At 41.3% G+C, this 20,683-nt stretch overlaps 1 protein-coding gene across 1 annotated transcript in view; it reads right to left on the bottom strand.

Moving 5' to 3' along the window:
- Window positions 1-7,069: 7,069 nt before the first annotated feature.
- LOC128972456 (connector enhancer of kinase suppressor of ras 2-like) overlaps window positions 7,070-20,683 on the bottom strand; it is a 198,619-nt gene continuing 185,005 nt past the window's right edge. The window contains exons 22-26 of the mRNA XM_054388444.1: window positions 10,959-11,029; window positions 10,134-10,237; window positions 8,168-8,675; window positions 7,643-7,842; window positions 7,070-7,285 (exon numbers count right to left, since the gene is read on the bottom strand). Of these exons, the coding sequence (XP_054244419.1) occupies window positions 7,070-7,285; window positions 7,643-7,842; window positions 8,168-8,675; window positions 10,134-10,237; window positions 10,959-11,029 (1,099 nt within the window). The remainder of the gene's footprint in view (window positions 7,286-7,642; window positions 7,843-8,167; window positions 8,676-10,133; window positions 10,238-10,958; window positions 11,030-20,683) is intronic.

A 20,683-nucleotide genomic window follows, 5' to 3' on the forward strand; every position in this document is an offset into this window, starting at 1 on the left:
GTTAGCGACACCCCCGCGCCCTACGGCGAGCGGCGAGGGCCCAGCGCTCGGCGGCGGGCGGGGTTCCGAGTACCCGGCTGGGCCGGGCCCTGTGGCCCCGCGGGAGCTGGGGCAAGCGGCAGCCGCTGAGGTCGGGAGTGACCCGACGGGTGTCGCGTGAGTGGCGCAGCCGCGGGGGAGGAGCGGGACCTCAGCGGTTCCCTCAGCGTCGGAGTGCGAGATTGGCACGGAAACGCTTGACAGGAATAAATATCGCAGGATCGAGAACGGCAGTAGCGGGAGCGTTGTGATAGCTCTGAAAGACACCGTGCTCCGTTACCTGCCTTTAGTCCTGCGCTGCGGAGTGCCTGGCATGGAAGACCCGAGTCTGGCAGTGTGCTGGTCAGTGTGGCCCCTGCAGTGCGGGCCGTGGAGGTACTGCCGGTGCCGGCGCCTTCAGCCGAGGCAGCACACATGCTTCAGTCCCGTCGTGAACTGACATCTCTCTGGTACTTCTCTTGTTTTTCCTTCTGCCTCCTAGAAAACGTCCTCCCCCCAGCATCTACATCAGAATACATGATTACTGATACTATTTCGATGAGAAAAGTGCAAAGCCCAGATGGTGCCATTTAAAAACACAAAAACAAGGAAATGACCAGAACGATTTTCTGAGAAGTGTTCGTGTTGAGCAGCCACGGCTTGAGCTGCTGGAGTGGCACCGCAGGTGTGGTCAGGCCAACCTGGCTATCACCTCTGTCTGCCCCATTCTAACCCAGATCTGCTGCTGGACCGTGATTGCTCTGAATTCAGATACTAGAGAATACCCACACAGAGAAAAGCCCAAAATGTAAGTGCAGATAATTCGTTTATTGAAGTCCAAATTTACAACTAAAGTTTACAACTTTTTTTTTTTTTTTTTACTTTTTTTCCCCAAAACAAAAGCTTTGTTTGAATTTAGGAAGAATAAATGTTCTTTTTAATAATGTACAGACTATATCTCTTAAATAAGTTAATATCTTTGAAAAAAGAGCAATATGTTCCTTTTTTAATGTTGCAGTGCAACTTACAACTTACACGTCTGTGCAATGTACCATGAGGTATATGCCCAGTGAGCAACACACAGTGAAGTTTTCCATTCATAAATTTTCATTGTAGACACACAAAAAAGTTACCAAGTTAATCTGTGATAGAAAAAACGCAGCCAGTTACTGTAACTCACACAGAACTCATCCAGAAAGAGGGGAAAAAAGAAACCTAACGCCCATTGCCTATAGAAACTATTGGATCATCTCCCAACATAGACAAGTATAAAATTAAAAATACTGTTGTGAAACTGAAGGAATACTGTATTATCCAGGGGTTGAAACCTACTTTTACCTCTACTAGCCTAGAGCAGTTCGTTTTCTCTCTGTGTAGCATCCATGAGCTGAGGGACTTCACTATGGTACCAGGAGAGCATCTGCTCATAAAAGTTCTTAAGTGAGATGGAGGTTATAGAAAAGTTGCAGAGTGCTCAAACTGTGACATAACTCAGACGTCCTCCCCCCCATAGGCAGGGACTTTACCATTGCCTCTCAGTTCATCTCACAGCTGATTAGAAAAACAAGGCTGAACCATGGAAGGTTACTGGTGTTCGAAGCTTAACCGCTTCAAACTTCTCAAGATGGCTCTAAACCACTTATTGTTCGTAATGACAGAAAACATGTATTTATTTATTTTAGAAAGAACCAACCACAACATAACTTGGTGATAAATAACAGTTCTGCCTCTAATACCTATATACACACTGCTTGTAAACAAAAAATGCCCACAGGTCATGGAATCTCCATGATTTTATACAAGGCGCTATAGATTGTTTTTTTGTTTTTGTTATTGAAAACAGTCCTAGTGAAAGTTTGGTTTATAACCTTCTATTGCTACAGAAACAGTAAGAATGTTTATATTTACAAAGAAACAAAGACCATGGAGACCCCAGAGTGTTATTTGCTAAAGGTTTAAAGTCAGTGGGGTTCTCAAACTATGCGTTGTCAGCATGTTCAGGTGTAACTAACAGTGCAGGTTGAACACCAGCAGTACTATACTCTAGTGCTTTGGTATTTCAACCCCTGAATATACAGAGACATTACTACAGCCTACTTCACAGTTTAATGCAAGTAAAGTGCAAGCCATAGTACAAGGGTGTCATACATTTCCATACATATAAGCATTATCTAAAAAAGGCTCTCTATACAAGTTTTTATTAGCTACGTTAGTAAACTAGACAGAAGTCACCTATGGCCCAGCAATTAATGGTCTTACAAGGATATTTGTAATACAGTATGTGTCAAATGTAAAAACTTTATTAATACTAGTGCATTTCTTTTACATCCTAACCTGTTTCCTTTCCAGATTTTTAAGCTGAAATCCTTGTTTCTCAGTAAAACAGAAGTCTTAACTGGTAGCAAGGTCTAACTGGTACTTTGGCCAGTGAACATGATTTGTTAAGACATATTTGTTCAGTGGTTTCTAGTGACAAAAATGCAGTAGAGTCAGTACCTATAATGTGGCATCCTGGTTTATTCTGCAGCATTCAGCCAGATGCATTTTCGGTCAGTAAAAAGATCTGTGTTGATACTCTCACTGGTGCCTGAGAATGAGGAATACCCTAGAAATGTAAGGACAGAAGCTGGAGGGCCTGGCTGGTCAAGTAACAGTTTATTGACATGTTTTATCAGTTTACAGCACTGCTTTCTTTCAAACACTGCTCTGACAGTGGCTTGGATGCTTACAGCAAAGTCCCTAATTGTTGCTTTTAACATTGATGTGTGTGTCTGATAAAAATAAACTGCCTAGCCTGCTTTATAGGTGGATGTGGTTCTTTTCCTGAAGGTAACAACAGGCAGTATCTGCCTGAATGTTTCAATTGCTTTTATTAAGAGTAGGTCCCAGTAGTATATGGGCTCTCTCAAAAACTGATAAAAGCTTAAAGGATGTTATTTATAATACTCCTTCTGAATGTGGAAGTATGGTATAAACGGTGAGCTTTGAAGGAATGCTGCTTCTGTTAGTTGTGTCAAAAGTAGAGTTGCTGCCTACACAGTAGTGGGTGGACTATCAGCAGTACAACATTACGCTTATATGTTATGGGGATAAAGAAAATGATTTCTAAAACCAACTAAGAACATAGGATTTACTAGTTTCTGTTCAAATAACATTGTAGTTTCCATTCATCAACTGATATGGCTCAGGTTTGGTTTTCAGTTGCAAGCCCAGGTTTGGGTTTGGGTGGGATAAGAGGAGACAGGGAACTAACCCCATAGTAGTCTGCCTGAAAAAGTGACTCAGACCCTTGGCTTTGTTGAGGGAAACATTCTAGAAGAAAAATAATTTTTTATTACTTCATGCAAATTAATCAGCTAATACTGCTTCTTCAGTATTTCCTGTTACTACCCATTTTCAGTACTAGTGGTGAATAAACGTAATTTGGCAACAGGGAAGGTGGTGCATTGTCTCTAATGAGATTTTTAAGCTCTGTGGTCCAAGGCATGTGGAAAATCTACAAACCTACACTCCAAGGAAAAAGGCATTGCTATAACCTGTGCCCTTCTCTCCTCCCTAGAAATGCAGAGTTTCTATTGTGAAAACTGAGGAGTAATTAAAAATCCTTTATGAGACCAAGTTATCACTTATTCCTCTGATATTACACTAGAGACATGAGTGCACTATAAATGGCATTTTCAGAGCTGACACCCAGTAATACAAACAGATCTGTGCTCTCTTTCTTAAGGAATCTCTCCAGGGCTGGCTCCAGTGACAGTAGTCAGGATCTCTGTAGAGAAACAAGATTTGCTTGTGCAAACAGATTGTTTGAAGTATAACTAGAATTACAGAATCACAGAAAATTAGAGGTTGGAAGGGACCTCCAGAGATCACTCCAAATCCCCTGCCCATGCAGAATCACCTAGGGTAGTCTGCGCAGGAGCACATCCATGTGGGTTTTGAAGGTCTCCAGAGGAGACTCCAGAACCTCTCCGCGCAGCCTGTTCCAGTGCTCCGTCACCCTCACTGTAAAGAAGTTTCTCCTCGTGTTGAGGTGAAATCTTCTATGTTCAAGCTTGTACGCCTTGCTCCTTGTCTTATTATTGCACACCACCAAAAAGAGATTGGCCCCTTCCAGAAGCAGGCTCGGATGCACGGATTCTTAAATGCAGTATCTGTATTGCACTTTGCATTCCACTTATTTCAATGACCATGAAAGTTGTACCTACATCCAGAAAGTAGAAAGTCACTGTGGGGAGGGAAGGGCTGCAGCATGGAGTTGAGTATGAGTGCAAAATTATGACCAAACTCATGTGAAATGACTTTCAAATGCTGGCTGATGCCTGTGAAAGAACAGTCTTTGTATTGCTTAATTTGACAATTACATTTTGCTTGCTCTGAGGTATAAGCGATGCTATACAAATCTTTCAGACTTCTCCCAGCTAATCTTAACCTCATTATAGCAAATTTCTCCAGTGTATCTCCCTTCACCTTATGAATCTCTTGAATAATTTATCTTGACTATTCAGTGCAATTCAGATTTGATGAGAACTGCTCTCTAAGAGCAGAACACAGACTCATGGCTCCAGGAATTTCAGAAAAGATGAATTCATGACACTGATAGATTTAAAGATAAGCTGAGCAAAAGTGTGATCACTCAACTTTTTGTCTCATCCACTCACATTTCAGAGATTTTTATTTTTACTTTCAGAAATTAAAATTGAGGTTGTCTGTTTTCCTCACTATTTGTTTTTTGAGGCCTAAGACATAAATCTTCCTAATGATGTTTCTAATTTCCAGCTGTACCTGTAAGTAACACTTTAGAATGGAAATAGCTTATTTTCTTATGGAAGTGCAAACCATCCTTTGGGTTTGAAACAAAAACCATGTTTAAATTTCTTTATGAACATAGAAAATTCAGTCCATTTAATCGATGCTGTAACCATCTATCACTGCTTGCACCTAGAATATGAACTGGTTTCTGAATGCTTCCTTCACTGTCATATTTCTCCTACTGAAATATATAACTTTTAGACATCTGATATGAAAAAAAGCCAGGCCCACGGAGGTAGGGGGGGGGCACACTGAAGCAGCGTGTCCACAAAGGACTCTGCCTCATGGGAGGGACCCACACTGAAGCAGTATGTCTGCGAAGGACTCTGCCCCATGGAAAGGACTCATGCTGAAGCAGTTCCTGAAGAACTGCAGCCCATGGGAGGGACCCCACACTGGGGTTGGGGAACAGTGTGACCAAGGAGCAGCAGAGAAGTGCTGTGATCTAAATTTAAATTCAGCCTCTGTCCTCCGTCTCCCTGTGCCACTGATCAGGGAAGGAGGTAGAAAGCTGGGAATGAAAGAATGAAATTGAGCCTGGAAAGAAGGGAGAAGTTGGGGGAAAGATGCGATGGTCGCTAGTAAGCAATCTCCCTGTCCTTGACCACAAGCTTTTCCATCATACTTTCTCCCATCCTGTTGAGGAGGAGGTATGAGCACACCTTGGAAGGCATCTGGCAGACAGCTAGGGTCAGCCGCTTTGTGAACTCTGAGCTGTGCAAACAGGATACCTTCACCCAGCTCTGGCTTTGTGAGCGACTAACTCTCTTCCTGGATACTAGGATCTAGTTGAGATGACATTTTTTTCTACATTATATAGCACTGTATGAATTTTACAGTTCTTCTCTATGAAAGATGAAGAAGTTTATCTTGTGAAAAAACAATCAGCAAGTATCTGTCTTTAAGTGAAGTGACAGCTGTCTCCACATTCCCTTTGTTCTGCTTTCTAGAAATATTCTAGCCAGTCTAGGCAACAAAAATTGTGAATGGATCTTTGAGCTTTATATTCAGAAGCATTCAGAGCGATCTCTCTTCCCCCCCCACCCTGCCAAGAATACAAGCATTTTCTCCAAAACCTGGTTCTTGGAAATCACTCTCATTCAGGCAAGGAAGTGAAATACACTGTGTGACTTGTGTGTCTACCCAAACCAATCTATACAGCTTGGTTTGAGTAATTTCAGCTACTTGCTGATGTACTACTAAGAGTTAAAAATTTTTGCCAGACATTACATAATCTTGAATACTTTACTCAGCTCTAGATGTCAGTCTAGTACAGAATTTAATTGACTAGTTCAGGATTTCATTCAACTCCATTCTTATCCTCGAAGCATCAGAGTGGTTTTGAATGTTGTGACTCACAGTCACGTGTCATTTAAATTCACAGTGAAGAAACCATGAAAACCTGCAGTGTGTAGCATACCCAGCGCAGATGTTTTTCCTTTCACCATGAAATACTTCAAATCATATTAAAATCAGTTTAAGTTGCAGCATTAGTGAACAACCACCATTGTTCTGCTCCTATTTGAAGCCCTGTGCTGTACCTGCTGGCTTCTCCCCATTGCTTGTGAAGGCAGGCACAGGCTGTGACAAACACAGTATCTAAATGGTGTGTACAGTATGCCCATAGGGCCAGAGTGGGGTCTATTTGCTAGATGTACAGTGTACATTTTAAGGCACACTATAGGGATTGAGTTTACATTTTGATACCTCTGTCCTTGTATTTGCAAAGATGGTGAGTGCCTGGAAATGTTGCAAAACTAAAGGTTCCTTGCTAAGGGTGGCCAGTTGAGCTGTTTTAATTTTCTACTGTTCTCCAGAAAAGATGTATGGAAATGTGAACTTTAGGGAATTTTAAAAGTAAATGTCAACTACCACCTTATGTTTTATATACACAGTTATGTCTTGATGTATATCTAAATATATAAAATGATTGTAGGAGCTGATACTATAAGCTTAGTTTTATTACAGTACTTTAAACATACTGGTTTTTATCTTCAGTTACACTTCTGCACTGGTTCTTTCTAATGCAGAGCTTGATACGGACAGCAGTTGAGAACAGCAAACAAAAAAAGCTTCATAAGGAATATTATTGTCTTATCATGCAATGTAGGAGGCATCCTGTGGCACTATTCTCTTACCCAGTTTATTTACAGTACTGCTGAGTACGTCACCAATAAATATTACAGTGTTTGTCTTAGTTTGTGGTGGCACCCAGCAATGACTCAGGACCCAGGTCCTGTCACACATGAGTTTCAATGAAGGAATGCGTGTGTGTCAGCATTGGTGCTGAGCTTGCAAGTTCAGAGGCTCCATTCTGAGATTTCACAGCAGCACTGTACTCACAAATGTCCAGGAAAAACTCATAGTTCTTTACTTTCCAATCTTTAAACTTCTTTGATGTTAAGTTGGGATCGTCCAGAAGGCTGTTGATAACTGTGAGGTCCCCTTCCTTGGCCTATCAAATTCCAGAAAGACACAGTACATGTCAAAAGGAAATTTATGCCACATTTTCTATTCCAGCACTTTGGTTTTTTTCCTTCATTTTAAAGTGCTGGAGAAACTACTATGGACACTTGAATCTTTTACCTATATGCAGGAACTACTACAACCAAAACTGTCTGAGAGTTCAGTCCTGGACTCTTTCTACATCATGTCTATAGAAAGTGCCAAATATTTTTTTCTCCTTAAGCTGAAACATGTTTGCTTTCATGAGTTGTTTTTAGGGGGGTTGGAGCTTAATTCTAAACCGTTAACAGTTTATACTTCTACTAGTTTATATTGCTTAGACACAAAATTAAGGATGAAGCCTTACTTTTAAAGTGCTCTTGAGAACTCTGATGTGGTGAAGCTTCTCATTGATCACTGGATCATTGCATCGCTTCACAAAAGACTTGCGGAACTCCTGCTTGGTGGAAGGGCGCTGCTCTCCAAAAGCTGACAGGCTAGCTTGTTCCAGGGATTTGTACAGCTCCTGTAGGCCATCTGTATTTTCTCCAATTTCTTTTATGTTTTCTGAAAGAAAAGAAAGAAACCTGACAACAAATCCAATCATTCAGATGAAGCCTCTAAAACCAGTGAGCAATCCTGCAGATTTGTGTATAAAGTTACCCTGTAACACAGCCTTCCAATGTTTTGATAAACAGGAACATTTTGATCAGCCCCAGAGCTACATCCTCAGCACTACATTCCAGCATTTCAGGTACAAACTCCTGCATAGCAGCTGATGAATCTGCAAATGTAAACCAGTTCAACAACAAAAACCTGGCTGGGAATAACGGCAGCATTGTTCTGGCTTTCAACGGCAGTGAAGAGGATCGGAACACCTTCAAAAGCTCACCTTCTGCACAGAAACTATTATGCCTTCTAATAGGAGCTTTCTCTTCTAGCTGGTCATCTGTTCCTTCTACGGATTTTACACATCCCTTACCCCTGACATCTCTGTTTCGGGGAAGGCTTTGACTGCGTTGCTTTTGTGGCCTGCTGTGGGAGCTGTGTCCCCTTTGACATTCCACCAAAGGGAAGGGCCCATCCTGCTCATAGTTATGGCGCCTTTGCACTGGCAGCGTGGCTTGTCTTCGTTTGTCTGGTGACATTCCAGGCCGGCCGCTCGTGTACTCTGCCTCAGGAGGAACAGTCTGCAGGAAATGGAGCCCTGAACTGGTTAATGGAGTCTCTATCAGGTCCTGCCAAGAGCGTCTTTCTCGATAGGGAGGCCTGCACCCCGAGAAGTGCGTGCTGCCTGCTACGTCTTGGCGAGAGTCCTCTGCAGAAGAGTGAGAGTACGTTGATTCGCTTGAGAAGTGTCGGCTGTGCTTGGCTTCAGGGAAGGGGCTTGAAGAATTCACCTGAAGAGATACAAAAGCATCTGGCTGTAAGACAAAGTTGGAACAGACCCAGGCAAATGACCATAGCGTAGAACATCATGTGAGATACACCAATAAAATGGACTGATGTGTGTGTTGATGTGCCAGAAGAGAAACCTCTGTGAACAGAACAGAATTAGCAGTGAGAACTTTTATGTAAGGGCTGTCTTGTAACCACTCCCTATTCTTGTTTTGCACATTCTCTGCCCATCACAAGCTTCTGCTGGAAGGAAATGTGTAATACTGGTACAGTGTTCCTGAAGACCTATCCAGTTTACACTCAAGTCCAGCAGTGTGCTGTGAAGACATGAAAGTCCTCAAAGGAAATCCTGAGAGGATTTTTTTTAAGGGGATAAGTATCCAGCCAAACATAAAAAAAAAAACCCAACCTTCAGCACCCAGGAAGATTTTTGAATTTTAGGGGACTGATGAACTTCCCATATTATTCTGATTAATTCTTCTGGGTTTGTGAGCAATTTAAGTTCAAAGAGAAAGGCAAAAAAATGGAAAAACAGAAAGGGAGGGGCTTAACCTGTATCTCAGTTGATAAAACAGCATCACATGGGTGAAAATCAGTCTGAACTTCACCCATGTGATGCTGTTGTCTCAGTCACTCTTTCTGTGGTTCTGGCTGTGTGAGGATCGTGTCATTCACGCTGGAGAAAAATCTGAAAGAAAAATAGAGAACAGTCCTATCTGTGCTTAGAAACATCGAATAATTATCACAGCCTATGTGCCCTGTCACAGAAATGTCCTTCTTTGCTGCTAGAGCCTGTTTGTATACAAAATGTTGGGGTTTTCCCCTGATTTATCAAACCGTGTCTGCACACATTATATTAGAAGTACTTCTATCAGCTACTTAACATCTTATGACACTAACAGAAGACTCTTTTGCTACTATGGCACTGTGCATAACAGTGCCATAGTAGCATTACAGCATAATGCTTCATGCTGTAAAAAAACCCTTTGTCTCTAATTATCTGTTCTTAAATAGTTTGTACTAAAACATGTTTATTGCATGAATGTGATCTGGTCTTCACTTCTAGCATCCAGTGTCCGATACTCATACTTGAAAACCAGCCTCAGTTAACAGAAACTATGCCATCCACCACATTCTTTTCATAGCCTGAAGTCAATATTGGAATATTCTGTTTGTACTGTTAGGTGTAGTCTCCCAAATCCTACACAAAATGTCATTGTATTGGTGGCATAGCTATGTCATAGCTAAGGAGACACTTACCTCTGCTTCCTCTGTAACTGACTTGTTATGGAAACATTCAGGTCTTGGCTCACTAGGAGCAACAGTAATTTCATTCTTGCAATGAGATCTATCTTTGTTCTGCCATTATAGTAATTAAATATTCCCAAACAAGGAAAATGCAACTCAAGGCACAGATATTTTTTGGTGACCTACTGCCAAATGCAATACTTATAACTCACTGAGGGTGTTCGATGGTAGGCGTCACACAGCGTTGAGGAGCCTTCCTGCTTCAGGGTTAGAGAGCCCTCGATGTCATCCTGGTCACTTTCACTCCAGTAATCTGCTAACAAAGCATTTTGGGTATCACTCACATGCCACAAGAAAGTGGGTACACATTTTAAAAGCAGCATCAACGTGCCAAGGTAGACATTCCTGGTCGCCTAGGTGGCTTGGCATTCACTAAGGAACAGAGTCATGAAAACGTCTGTCACCAAAGATACACAGATCTGTAGAAGAACCTCCAAACATTTTAGGAGAGCATTGCAGGAAGCAGGTTAGGCACCTAGCTCCCACTGTATGTAAAAACCAGTTGCTGGTCACAGACCGTGAAAGAGAAACTTCCTTTCCAAATGCTAAAGCAGAGCTGAGAATCAACCCTTCGTTTAATTATGTTATATAACAGGTTCCACCATGAGTGATGGTGAAAAAGCAAGGCTGGCTCCTGAGCTCAGGAGATGCCAAAATGGTTCAAAAGGACGTATTGACCTCTACGGTGAGGAGCACACCCAGTGTCTGTGATCTGGGTACCTCACCCTGAACCTTCTGTTCTCTTATCACTTGTTTCAAATATTTCTTAAGATGATTACTCAGGGTTTCATTTCCTTTGGTGGTCACACCACTAAGTAGAGTTCTTCAAGGGTATGGGTTCTCATGAAAATTGATATTTAAAAGTTATGACACATATGTTAATAAAAGGTGAATCGTGACATTTCCAGCTTTGTTCGAATATTGATCAGAATGTACTTGCTGCTGTCTTCTCCTAATGATGAGCTCTGAAGCATTACCTTCATCTGGATGAATATCCTTGTCATCAGGTGTGTAACCAATTGCTGCCAGACCCAAACGATTCATCCATCTAATAGAACAACAGAAAATGAGGAAGAGAGATATGTAAAGAACATCTAGAGCAAATGTAGGGGCATAGATATGTTTGGAAAAGTCAGAAAATGCTTAGTCCAGAAACTGAACACTGTTCAGGCTGCTAAAAACACACTCCATCCGTCTTCATGGGTTAATAATTTTAAGTGAAGGACGTTTCAGATGTACTTTTGGATTTCTGTTCATATCTGCTGGAGGATGGTTGCCTACTGGAGTATCAGACTGTATTTTATTCCTTGTATTCCTTCTTGCATTTTATTTTGCTGCTTAGAAAATTGCAAAATCATGACATCAGTCTTCTATATGTCATCAAGCAAACATGAAGCATAGATACCAATATGGTGACTTAAGCAATGACTAAATGAAATTGTTAAATAGTCTGCGTAGAACAGAGGATGTCCAGCTCTGTCTCCACCTTAAGGAGGATCAAATTCTCTCTAAGCTGCATCTGCAAACTATTTGTGTGGAATGGTTACCAGAGACATTGAGTAAAGCAGCAAATTGCATTTATTCTGATTGCTACAGCTATCAATTTCAAGAACTTGCCTGAACTGCCGAAGTACTGTGAAACAGAATTATGACAATAATGGTATGCAAACCTGTATTAGGAGCTAAGTTGTATTAAATTTGTATATTCAAGTGGCTAAACCAGACGCTGACAGTTTTTCAGTGGTTATTTTCTAGTCTAGATTCATGCAACGTGTTATGCATGTTTAGGCTTTTTGAGCTGTGATATAAACATTATTTTCCTTTGATTTTTTTAACACAGAACCTTAGGTTTCTAAAACAAGATTTGGTAAATTGAAAGCACTTCAATATTTGCATTTCACATCTCCGAATCACGGAATCAATAAGGTTGGAAAAGACCTCAAGGATCATCAAAGTCCAACCTGTCACCCAAGACCTCATGACCGCTAAACCATGGCACCAAGTACCACGTCCAATCCCCTCTTGAACACCTCCTGGGGTGGTGACTCCACCACCTCCCTGGGCAGCACATTCCAACGGCTAACAACTCTCTCCATGAAGAGCTTTCTCCTCACCTCGAGCCTAAACTTGCCCTGGTGCAGCTTGAGACTGTGTCCTCTTGTTCTGGTGCTGGCTGCCTGGGAGAAGAGACCAGCCCCCACCTGGCTACAACCTCCCTTCAGGTAGTTGTAGAGGGCAATGAGGTCACCCCTGAGCCTCCTCTTCTCCAGGCTAAACAATCCCAGCTCCCTCAGCCTCTCCTCATAGGGCTTGTGTTCGAGGCCTCTCCCCAGCCTCGTTGCCCTTCTCTGGACACATTCAAGTCTCTCAATTGTCCTTCCTAAATTGAGGGGCCCAGAACTGGACACAGTACTCAAGGTGCAGCCTAACCAGTGTTGAGTACAGGGCACAATGACTTCCCTGTTCCTGCTGGCCACACTATTCCTGATCCAGGCCAGGATGCCATTGGCTCTCTTGGCCACCTGGGCACACTGCTGGCTCATGTTCAGCTGCTGTCCACCAGTACCCCCAGGTCCCTTTCTGTCTGGCTGCTCTCCAGCCACTCTGTCCCCAACCTGTAGTGCTGCATGGGGTTGTTGTGGCCAAAGTGCAGCACCTGGCACTTGGACTTGTTAAATGCCATTGGATGGGTCTGCTTTCTTTCTTTGTCCCTAAATTAATTAATCTGACCAAAAATAAGATTCTTTGTTTCATTAGAAAAATCTTATGGTTTCTTTGTGGGAAAATATCCACAGAGATTTCTTTATGTAGGATTACTGGATCTTGATACAAAAATATAATTGCCAGACAGGAAAAAGGCCACAGAGATCAGCCTCCAAGATCAGCATCAGGAGCTGCCCCATTCTCACAGCATTTCAGCAGAGCAGCACTGCTAGCTGGATGGGGTCTTTTTTTTCCTGGATGTGCTCCTGTGTGACCTACGCTGGGTGATCCTGCTCTGGCAGGAGGATTAGACTGGATGATCTTTCGAGGTCCCTTCCAACCCCTTGCATTCTGTGGTTCTGTGTGAAATGACCTTAAGTGGCACCAGGGCAGGCGTAGGTTGAATATTAGGAAAAGTTTCTTTGCTGCAAGAGTGGTCAGGCATCAGAACAGGCTGCCCAGAGAGGTGGTAGAGTCACCGTCCCTAGAGGAGTTCAGGAAACCTGTGGGTATGGCACTTTAGGACATGGTTTAATGATCTTAGAGGTCTTTTCCAACCCCAATTATTCTATCATACTATGATAACATGAAGAGAGGAAAGTAACTTCTTAATGTTCAGGAAATGGAAACTCAAGAATCAGCCTCTTTTCATTAACAAGGAAATATAAATGAAGAAAAAAGCCCTGTTAACAGACATCAGTAATGATTGGGATGCGTTCTTCAGTATTCCCTTACTCAGTGACTAAATTATTGACTGTCGTGCTGCACGTAAGTGCCTTCTAGAAGCAGCTCTTCTACTAATGCTGCAACAAAAAATTTGTTAATAATTATGTTCTTGGTTAATGAATCATATAATGACAAAAACATCTTTCAAAGACTTCAAGAAAGCCATTCATGAACCATAGATACTCCATCAAAAGGACAGGGCTTTGCAGATTCAAACAAGGAAACTATTCAGGGTCATTCTTTTCCGCTTGTTGTAGAACAGCAAAAAGCTTCTGAGGACATGTGTAATGTTAAGGTCTAAGAGCATGTTAGGTGGAAGATGGTGTACACAGCAAGGAGGCAGAGTATGAGGAGTGAGCTCTCTACTAAAAATAGCCCTGAGTTCAGCATGTATTGATCTCCTGCTCTAGGCAGCACTCTGCAGTCACTCAGAGCAATGATCTTAATCTGTAATATTGGATCTAACACTGACTCATTGTATGGCCTTCAGCAAATTGTTCTACATAACTTATGATGTTCATAAGGATCCAAAGGGGACAACAACATTTACTTCTTACTCACAGGGAATTGTTACAGGGTTTAATTTACTTGCAAAACTATAAAAATATAAAGAATTGCACAATAATATTGCTTTGCCTTTCAGTATTAAAACAGAAGTGAGCAAATTGGAAATAAAAATGGAAATGATGATTAGTTTCTACAAGAATCAGCTGCAGGGTGAGGACAGCTTACAGAGACTTGTATCAGCATGTCAATAACTCATCTGTATCATGAAGGAAGTAAATTTCAAATGGCTTATAGCAGGTTTACAGAAAAGCTTTTCTGCAGTGCTCACCAGCATAATTTCATTCAGCAACTGCCATGCTGATCACTTGACATTTGCTTCCCTTGAAAGGCACATTCTTTACTGCAGTAATTGAAACCACATCATACCCTTGCTCATTATTAAGCATTTGTGTTCATTATTTTTCAACAGTTGTCCCTGAATTTCTAAACCCATTAGCACTGAAGTAAAATAGTTCTAGTCATACTTTACCATATGCCTTTGGCAATTAAGCAGAATGTCTCAGTGACTGCAACTCAGGTTCTCCTTAAGCAGCAATGATAAATTGGGACTCATCAGTGATCTCAAAGTCAAACCAGACTCGGCTGTTTTGGTGGTCACTGCATGGAAATTCAAATGGTCTTAAATGTCTTGCTAAATTTATCTTCTTGCTCCCCGTTAATTTGAGGGGTTTAGATCTTGGAAGCACATGTAGATGGTGACCCTGCTTTGGTAGGGGTGTTAGGCTCAATGATCTCCAGAGCTCCCTTCCAACCTCTACCATTCTGTGATAACAGTCAAAGTGTTACTATATAAGCTTCAGGAGAACATGGATGTTCTTAGCACACACAGAATATCAGCTTTACTCCTATGACCTCGATGTCCAAATCTGGCAGTATCAGAGGTACTCTTCCTTCCCTAAGACTGCTCAGATGTTTATCTTCCAAAGGGCAACAAGATCCTCATCTATAGCTATAAGTACTTTCTTACCTCATTTACCGCAATCTAGAGTTAGTCCTTTTGTCAAGATGACAAAAAGGGTTATCTGATGATGTTCACTGGCTTATAATGATAAAACCTTCTCTGATGAAAGAAAAAGAAACTCAATTATAGGTTTTGTGTTTTTTAAAAAGGCATGGGTGAATGTTTCGGAGGTTAATCAGGAGTTATACAAGTGCTGAGATTACAGATCCTTTTCTTACAGTGAACATACTTTTTTTTCTTCCCAAGGAAATGCAAACTCAGTTCAAAGGAATGCTGTGTAAACTTGATGAGCAAACCACTTTCATTTCAAGAAAACAGGCAGTCAAAGCTATAAAAAGTTCTCAGTGGAAAGCTTGGAAACTCAGCCATTTGGTTCTGAACTCTGCAATGAAAGCCTTGTAGGCAAATGTCAGGATTCAGGAAGCCAATGTGTCAGAATTGGACTCTGATGTTTAATTGAGGGTCATACAGTGCAAAGACTACATGCCACACCTGATGAGCAGCTATAGTGTGAAAAAGACCCCAGGAGATCATTTCTCTAATTTGGTTTCAGTAGCGGTACCCCTAACAGCTTTTTGAATTTCATGTGATCACAAAAAGACCTGAGCTGTTCTGGCAGGTACATGTACAGCAGTGTTACAGGCACACCTCTGTTTGTCTTGGCCCCCTGAGGCAGAAAGTTGGATTCTTCTTGCCCCCAAAACTCAACCTTTTTTCTTTGATAATTTCAACAACTCTTTTCCTTTGATTATCAAACAAACAGCACATTGCACCAAGTTTGAGTCTAGGTCACACAATGAACCACAGGGGTTGCATTCTAGATAGAAATCAGTTGTGATGATGTGGAGCTGTGCTAAGTGTCTCAAGGAGACTTGGTTGCAACAATTTGCCTGCAGCACTCTACAACATCTCCGTAAGACCTAATATCTCTTACTGAGCTACACTCTAATAGCTTACAAGAGACCAAGAATTGTATTAATTATTTTTCATTGCCTGTGCCTTAGTGAACCAGATGAAGGGAAAGGTAAGCCTCAAGTCAAGTCATCTAAATAGACAGTAAGTTTGTCTCAATGGCTTACATTCTAGATAAATTAGACTTGGCTTTAATTAATTCTGCGAAGTACAAACAGGCACTGTTACCATTGCTTTGGGATAAAATAGAGCTGTTTTGTAGGAAGTTAAGTTAAATTTACTGAGATAATTCTGGTTAGTACCAGAGGATTACAGCCCAGGGTCTCTTCTGTTGTTTACAAAGGCACTGAGGGCAGTGATGAACTGAGTAGCTGTGACAATAATCAAAACTTGATACTGAAGAGTGAGTCATGCTTGAATGCCCTGAATTGTCAGGAGTTAGGAGCTCTTACTAATCATTTAATAAAAGCACTGGAAAATGTTGAAGTGGACCAAACAACCAGGGAAGCAGTTTTGTGTAGCTTCACTGTCCTAACAGAATAGGTGGAAACCAAGAACATACCATTACTCATTGGCCCAAAGCAGTAAGTTTCTGCTTGCTGCCTGCTGTCATTTACTCCTGCCAAGTATGGTGGTGAGCCTGCCCAAGCTCAGTGCGAGGTTCTGGGATTAAGGGCAGCAATAGTTTCCATAGTGGCAGCACACTTTGCCCACTTGCCTAATCCTTTCTACAGCCTAGAGTAAAACAGCAGAGGTGAAAAAAGTGAACCAATTTGGACAACTTCAGCTATAATAAATCTGAGAGAACTATTACACTTAGTGTAGGAGAATAAAAACCAAAAGCAAGAGGCTAACAATTGGGTTTTTTTAAGAAAGAGGTACAGGGCTGTTATCTTTAGGGCTACAGTTAAGACTGCTCCATAAATCCATGGAGAACAGGTCAGGAAGTAGCAAGTTTCTGTGATTCAAATGTTTTATTTGTTACTATCCCCAGTGCTGGATACCCTGGGCATGTACAAGATGGCTGTTACACAGAAAAAAACCCTATTTAATTCAAGTGAAGAAAGCAAATGAAGGATATAGCCTGAAAAGGTGGAAATTCAGAAAGGAGTCTATCCACTTTCACCATTTCTTTCCCTTAAATGCTCCCTTAAAAATGAAGCCAATGGAATTCTGAGGCATTAATTAATAGAATAAATAAATAATTATATATTTCCTATCACTCTTGCATATTTTCATCAGTAAATACCTGCCCTTGCCCTGTCATCTCAGGTTTGTATTATAAATATTCCAGTACAGAAATTCTTTGGTTTTGAGATTGTTTAGTTAAAAGGAAAAAAACAGAGCTAAAAGGGAAGTTAAATTTGAATGAATCATTATCTTTAAATCTATTAAAATATAGATTCCCTTGAACCATTTATTTCATACACAGAATTTATTCAGTGCAATTTATATTTAATTTCTGATTGAAAACTTTGCATTCGTTTTTTTTTCCTTTTACATCGGTGGGATAACCGGATTCACTGTAAAATTCTTTGCAGTACAGAATCATATTTAAAATTGATTTTCTACTTGTTATACTGGCTTCTTCCTCATCAGTCTTTCTTACTGGACACTTAATAAAACAATACATTTCCCATCTTGGTTCCTAAGGTACATTATTTTCACTACTTTCTAAGGTAACACAGGAAAGATATTAATTTAACAGGACAAGGGTTCCTGTAATAGGAATGGCTAATGAGATGCTTTGATTTTCCTCAACACAAAAGCAGCCCCAAAACATAGCTGGTGTGTCACAGTGAAATATAACACTGAGCAGAGTGTTCTCCATGAGCTCATCTCTCCAAATATATCAGCTCTCAGCAGCAGTATTTCTGCTATTTTATTTGTCACAGTTGCTGGAATTTGTTTAGTAAAATCATTCATGGGATAAGCCATAAGGACTCTCTGATTTGATAATGTGACACGACTCTGTTGATCTTGTTTCATGCATTGTCTTCTTAGATTTGTCATGCTGGAAAAACATGAAAAAAACCTCAGAGAGCTTAAGAGTTGACAACTGAACCATGGAAATTTGTGCCCTCTTTGCATGTGCATCTACTTTCTGCACTTAATGTGACTTTTTTTTGTTTTATTTTTCTTTTTTATCATCACCCTATCTGTTTTTGTTGTCAGAGATCTGCTTTAGTGTTTGGTTTTGTTTGTTTGCTTTTCCCCCACAAAAAGATTCACTACTTCTGTCCCAAATAAATTACCCTCCTGGTACCAAATGAAATAGCATCTTTATAACTGTGGTTGTGTATCACAGAGAATATGCACCCAATTACTTTATGATAACTGTAATTTCAGATAAAATCTACAATAAACCCTGATAATATCTACCAAAACTGTCATAAAAACTAACCCAGCTGGAACCTCTCTTGCCAGTTTGCAAACACACTTGTGGCAGAACTAATAGTGATTAGGTGAACTAATAGTGATTAGGTAAACCAAAAAGGAATGGTCACTGTTATGGCAAACAAGGTGATGCTTAAAGAAATCTATTAAGATAACAGTAAGATATTTTCTTCATTAGTCAAATGGCTGCTGAACTTCACCCTACTGTAACCTTCTATTGGATTTGCCACATTGCTCTGCATAATTCAATCTAAATGTTCTGGGAATCCACTTAAAGGTAATTATTAGCTGCTGCAAGCACCTGCCAATTCCTACACTGACTGTGACACTGTCAGTACTTCAGCATGTGCACAACTTGAGACTGTGTCCTCTTGTTCTGCTGCTGGTTGCCTGGGAGAAGAGACCAACCCCCACCAGCCTACAACCTCCCTTCAGACAGTTATAGACAGCAATGAGGTCACCCCTGAGCCTCCTCTTCTGCAGGCTAAACAACCTCAGCTCCCTCAGCCTCTCCTCATAGGTTTGTGTTCCAGGCCCCTCACCAGCTTTGTTGCCCTTCTCTGGACACGTTCTAGTACCTCAACATCTCCCTTAAATTGAGGAGCCCAGAACTGGACACAATACTCAAGGTGTGGCCTGACCAGGGCTGAGTACAGGGGAAGAATAACCTCCCTTGTCCTGCTGGCTGCACTATTCCTGACACAGGCCAGGATGCCATTGGCTTTCCTGGCCACCTGGGCACACTGCTGGCTCATGTTCAGCTACTATCAACCAGCACTCCCAGGTCCCTTTCTGCCTGGCTGCTCTCCAGCCACTCTGTCCCCAGCCTGTAGTGCTGCTTGGGGTTGTTGTGGCCAAAGTGTAGGACCCTGCACTTAGCCTTGTTAAATTTCATTCCATTGGCCTCTTCCCACCCATCCAGCCTGTCCAGGTCCCTCTGCAGGGCCCTTCTACCCTTCAACAGATCAACACTGCTCCTAACTTGGTGTCATCTGCAAACTTACTGATGATGGACTCAATTCCTTCATCTACATCATCAATAAAGATATTGAATAGGATAGGGCCCAACACTGATCCCTCGGGGACACCACTATTGACTGGTGACACCACTAGTGACATGCTGTCATTTGGGGGGGGAGTTGTGTACAGTTGTGTACAGGGAGATGTTAGGTTATAGTTGGAATCAATGACCTTAAAGTCTTTTCCAACCAGATGATTCTATGATTTACTTGGTTATTGAAGATTTTACCTCAGCTTTCACCCAATGATTGCCCCAAAAGGAAGCTTTGGAAAAAGGAAACATTTTTATCAGCAAAAAACCGGAGTTTAGTGTCACCTGAAAAGGTATGGGTGGCATTTGGGGAGCTTTAGAGGGTATTTTTTTTTAAGAGATGAGATGATTATTGTGGAATTCTGTAATTTGGCTTCCACATTCTTTTAAAGAAATCAGCTCATACAGTCCAAACATTACTGTTAAATGCTTGACATTTGTTACGTATATTACTTATTTTTATTACTAAAAACTTCAGATTTTGCAGTGTGGATTTGGTGTCTCCAATATAACATCACAACATCTGACTGCAATGCTTGTTCATTCATCACAGAGAGGTACAGCACTGTAATCACAAGATCTGCTGTATTAAATGCAGTTGAACTCTAACTCCCACAAGAACTATGCCAGTTCACAGTGGTATTATTTACAGCAGAATTTGATTAAATTAATTTGGTAATTTAACCCAGTGCAGAAAGATAGTGCAAATCCCAACTCCTCTGCCTTAAGGATAAATTCATACCTGAATGCTAATTTGGATTGCTTTGGGGTAATTGCAGTTGTGTGTTGTAAACTCTGAACAGCTTTAGTGTAATGCCGTAAGCCGGTGGTTCCCAAACTGTGTTGAGGGAAATGGTAGCTTGCAGTTCTGTGGCAAATAGGCCATAAATCATAGAATGGAGGAGTCAGGTGGTTAGCCAAGAAAAGGAGAGTTTGAAGACTTATGGCTCAGTCCTAGCACTTGCTGATGCACTGTGTTCTCCCAGTGAGCATTGTAGCTCTGCTGTTGCATTGCTCACTCCCATGTACCTCATGGTTTCATCCAGTCTCTGTGGCCTGCAGCTAATCCTGATCAGAAAATGATTTTACTTATGCTGCAGCTTTTATGTGACAACAATAAATTAGTGAAATGAAGTGGCCTCTGGCACTGGCTATTTTTCCTGGGGTTGGGTCAAGTTTATAGGAACATTAAAAGAAGAGGGAAACCTGCTGTTTATATTTACTTACACCACTGTGAATCTCCATTTCAGAGATTTCTATCTGAGAAGTCTCTTTCCTGTCCTGCAGAATTATCTTTGTGCTTTTCATTAGGTGAAGGACTGAGAAGTAAGAGCTCATCAATAACTGAGCTCTATTTATTAAAGAACTTAAATTAGGGCAGACAC

This window comes from Indicator indicator, chromosome 17, assembly GCF_027791375.1.
Source record: "Indicator indicator isolate 239-I01 chromosome 17, UM_Iind_1.1, whole genome shotgun sequence".
NCBI lineage: Eukaryota > Metazoa > Chordata > Aves > Piciformes > Indicatoridae > Indicator > Indicator indicator.